The sequence below is a fragment of the Nicotiana attenuata genome, unplaced genomic scaffold, assembly GCF_001879085.1.
Source record: "Nicotiana attenuata strain UT unplaced genomic scaffold, NIATTr2, whole genome shotgun sequence".
In the NCBI taxonomy this organism is placed as follows: domain Eukaryota; kingdom Viridiplantae; phylum Streptophyta; class Magnoliopsida; order Solanales; family Solanaceae; genus Nicotiana; species Nicotiana attenuata.
In genome coordinates this window covers 10363-13603 of record NW_017675183.1, presented here as the reverse complement: position 1 = coordinate 13603, position 3241 = coordinate 10363, and the positions used below count along the sequence as shown (strand labels likewise).

The 3241-nt window shown below is 33.5% G+C and overlaps 1 protein-coding gene across 1 annotated transcript; it reads right to left on the bottom strand.

Moving 5' to 3' along the window:
- Positions 1–2236: 2236 nt before the first annotated feature.
- On the bottom strand, positions 2237–2731 carry LOC109219780 (ribonuclease H-like). Its single transcript, XM_019384252.1, has one exon. The coding sequence runs from the start codon at positions 2729–2731 to the stop codon at positions 2237–2239; it is 495 nt and encodes a 164-aa protein (XP_019239797.1).
- Between the last annotated feature and the right edge of the window lie 510 nt (positions 2732–3241).

The window sequence follows — 3241 nt, the reverse complement described above, 5'->3', positions numbered from 1 at the left end:
TGTGACTCTCACAAGTGGTGGTCGGAGAAGACTCGTCAATGGGTGGAAACAATTTGTTGTCGACAATAATCTGAAGAAAGGGAATGTCCTTCTCTTTGAACTAGTTGAGGCTACTTCAGAGGCTGTGATCTTCTCTGTTGAAGAGCTAGGACTAACTAATGCTTAGCTTGATAATTTCTTCTATTTAGTTATATGTAATGACTTCAAATGGATCACAGTAATGGATTAATATGATTGTTCTTTATAATATTGCTTGTATTTTTTCCATTTATTATTGTTATATTTATTTATTTTAAGAAGACTACTGGTTTAAAAATAGCCAATTAAAATTGGGAAGTCATTTAACAACATATTTAGTGCAGAAGTCCCCCAATTCTTTTCTACCATTTTACAACCAAGAACAAGACTAGGAAGATTTTTTTCTTTTTGCCAAAAAAAGTTTAAAACTCGACATTAATTCGCTCATATAGAAGGGGAAAAATCAACACGAAAAATCAAAACCTAAACCTAAACCTAAACCTAAACCTAAACCTAACCCTAAACCAAAAGAGAACCTAAACCTGACCAAGGATCAAATAATTGTTACATGGATTAAGTCTTCTAAGGTAAGACTATGACATAAAACCTATGAAGTGCACTGCCACTATATGGCAGAAGTTTTTTTAAAAAAAAAAATCCAAAATTTGTATAGGCGGATGGATAAATTAAAGACAAGCTTCTATAATTAATTGTAGTCATGGAGAAGTGCAATGGATGCATGGAGGAGTGGAAGGTTCTTCTAGGATGTGTAATGTCCGCATGGAGGAGCGGATATGGCTATTGGGAAGTGTAGTGGTTGCATAGGGTCTCTACAAAGAGACTTTAATTCCTACTGGGAAGTGGAATAGCTATTATAATTGAGAGATTATAATCCTCCCTATATATTTTGAGTGAAATATGCTAGATCTACATAAAACAATCAAACTGAAAATACTACTACATCTAAGCATAACGATGGATAGGACTCTGACCAAGAAAGCTGTTGAACTACCACTCCATGGGTCACCAGTTAGTCATAATATTTTGTACCAAGATCTTAAGCGTGACTATAGCAAGCTGAAGCGTGAGATTAATGAATTGATTGAGAGGGTGGTTCGTGATTCAAGCATTGATTACCTAAAAAGTGTTATGTTGGAGGAGCATCCCCTAACTTCACTCTATACTATGCTTGACGATATGCCCACACCATCCGTCCAGAATGGAGCTAAGAGCAATTCTATCATTGTTATCACCAGTGATACCGAATCAGCCTCCAAGACCTCAAAGTCTATTTCCGTGAACCAGAATATTGAGTAGTCCATGCATTATGAAGTTTTATCTCAAGTTGTCTTTTTGCTTATGGTGATATTTTTCTAATAGTCTATGAAGTTGTCTACCCCTTATGGTGATATTTTTATTTATCTTGTTATGTTTTGGTGATGTTATCATGCAATCGAATATTAATGAATGAAATTATTATTATGTTTTGAAGCTTTTTTTATTTTTTATATTTTTATGAACTTTTTCCAGATTACCTGGGGTCATGTATTAGCAAAAATAGAGTTTGATGACACAACACAAGGGTATAGAAAACCCTTCAAAAAACAGTGAGGCATAATGATCGTTTGATTCAAGTTAACAAAACTGTCCTATTGTCTTCAATATTGCAACTGCTCGTTTGATGCCTAATGAAATGAAAGTACATAACATCTGTAAAGATTAATTAAGTCTTCTAAAATTGGTCAATTTATTTTCCAAATTAATATAGCACATTCTACTTATGACACCAACATTGGACAATAGAAAAATGTATTGTCAATAAATATGAAGATAGTTTAGTACTTCCGATCGAAGATGCAAAATATAGCACATACTGAACTTATGAAGATAGTTGATGAGTACTTGAAGATAGTTGAGTGCTTATGAATCAATGTAGTACGGATTAAAACAAGTACAAAATGATAACACTTTGGCACTTACAAGGTTCCAACAATATAGACAAATTAAAACATTCAGTTCAATTCAAAAAAGAATTCAACAGACATATTTTATTTCATTCCAACATGGAGTATAAAAGACAAAGGTTTTGGCATCCTAAATACTCTATTCTACAGATGTTGAATGCGGCAACCAGTAACACATCAAACTAAATAATCAAACTGATAATAAACCAAACTAAACAATAATCAAAAGTTGAACAAAATACTCTTATCAACAATCAAACTGAACAATTTTTTGAAATCTTCATCCCTACAAACATTCCAGCTAACAACACAGATGACATAGCACTTGCTCCAACATCACTTTCATCAACACACGAACTTGAAGATTGTTCTTCACTGTAAATATTTTCTTTTTGGAATTCGTTGAATGCTGCTACTGCTTCATCATAAGATTTGTAAGACTTGAAGATGTTTCCTTTGAAACCTATAACCATAGAAGCACACTCACACCAAGAGTTGTATAATCCTGGTTTTTTACCACGAAATACCACATACACCTTCGATGCCGATATATTATCAGCTTGAGATCCATTTCTAAACTCATTAAAAGCTGTTATGGCTTCATCATACGTTTTGAAGGCCTTGAAGATGCTGCCCTTGACACCAATAACTATAGGAGCACACCGATGCCAAGAGTTGTACAATCCAGGCCTCTTACCACGAAACACTACATAAACTTTCGAAGCATTATTCCTCTTCCCGTGGTCCATTCCTTAATCTAACCCTAAGAAAGATAAGAGAAAAGAAGGAGAAAACAAAGATAGAAAAATGGGGGGCTGGAAAAGCTTTTTAGGTTTGGCCAAATATATTAAGTGTTTAGGGTTAGAAAGTGACCACTTTAATCATAAATACAGTAGTTTAATTTTTATACGTATTTCCTCTAATATATTATCTGTATATTTTAGTGTATTTCGTTTAATTGGTATAGTATATGTATATTTTAGTGTATTTCGTTTAATTAGTATAGTATATGTATATGTGCTTTATGGAAAATGATGAAGCATGCATCTTGGGAAGGTAAGACAATTAAATTAGTGAGACAGAATTGTTGAAAAAATTTAAATTAAAACGAAAAATCTGCCAAAGGGTACATATGGAAAACGAAAATGCACAAATATACATTATGCCCTCAAAAGCCGTGCGAAGGTACCATTATACCCCCATTTGGGACGTTTGGGCCATTCTTGATTTGGCCAAGTATATTTTTCGTTAGTTAAATC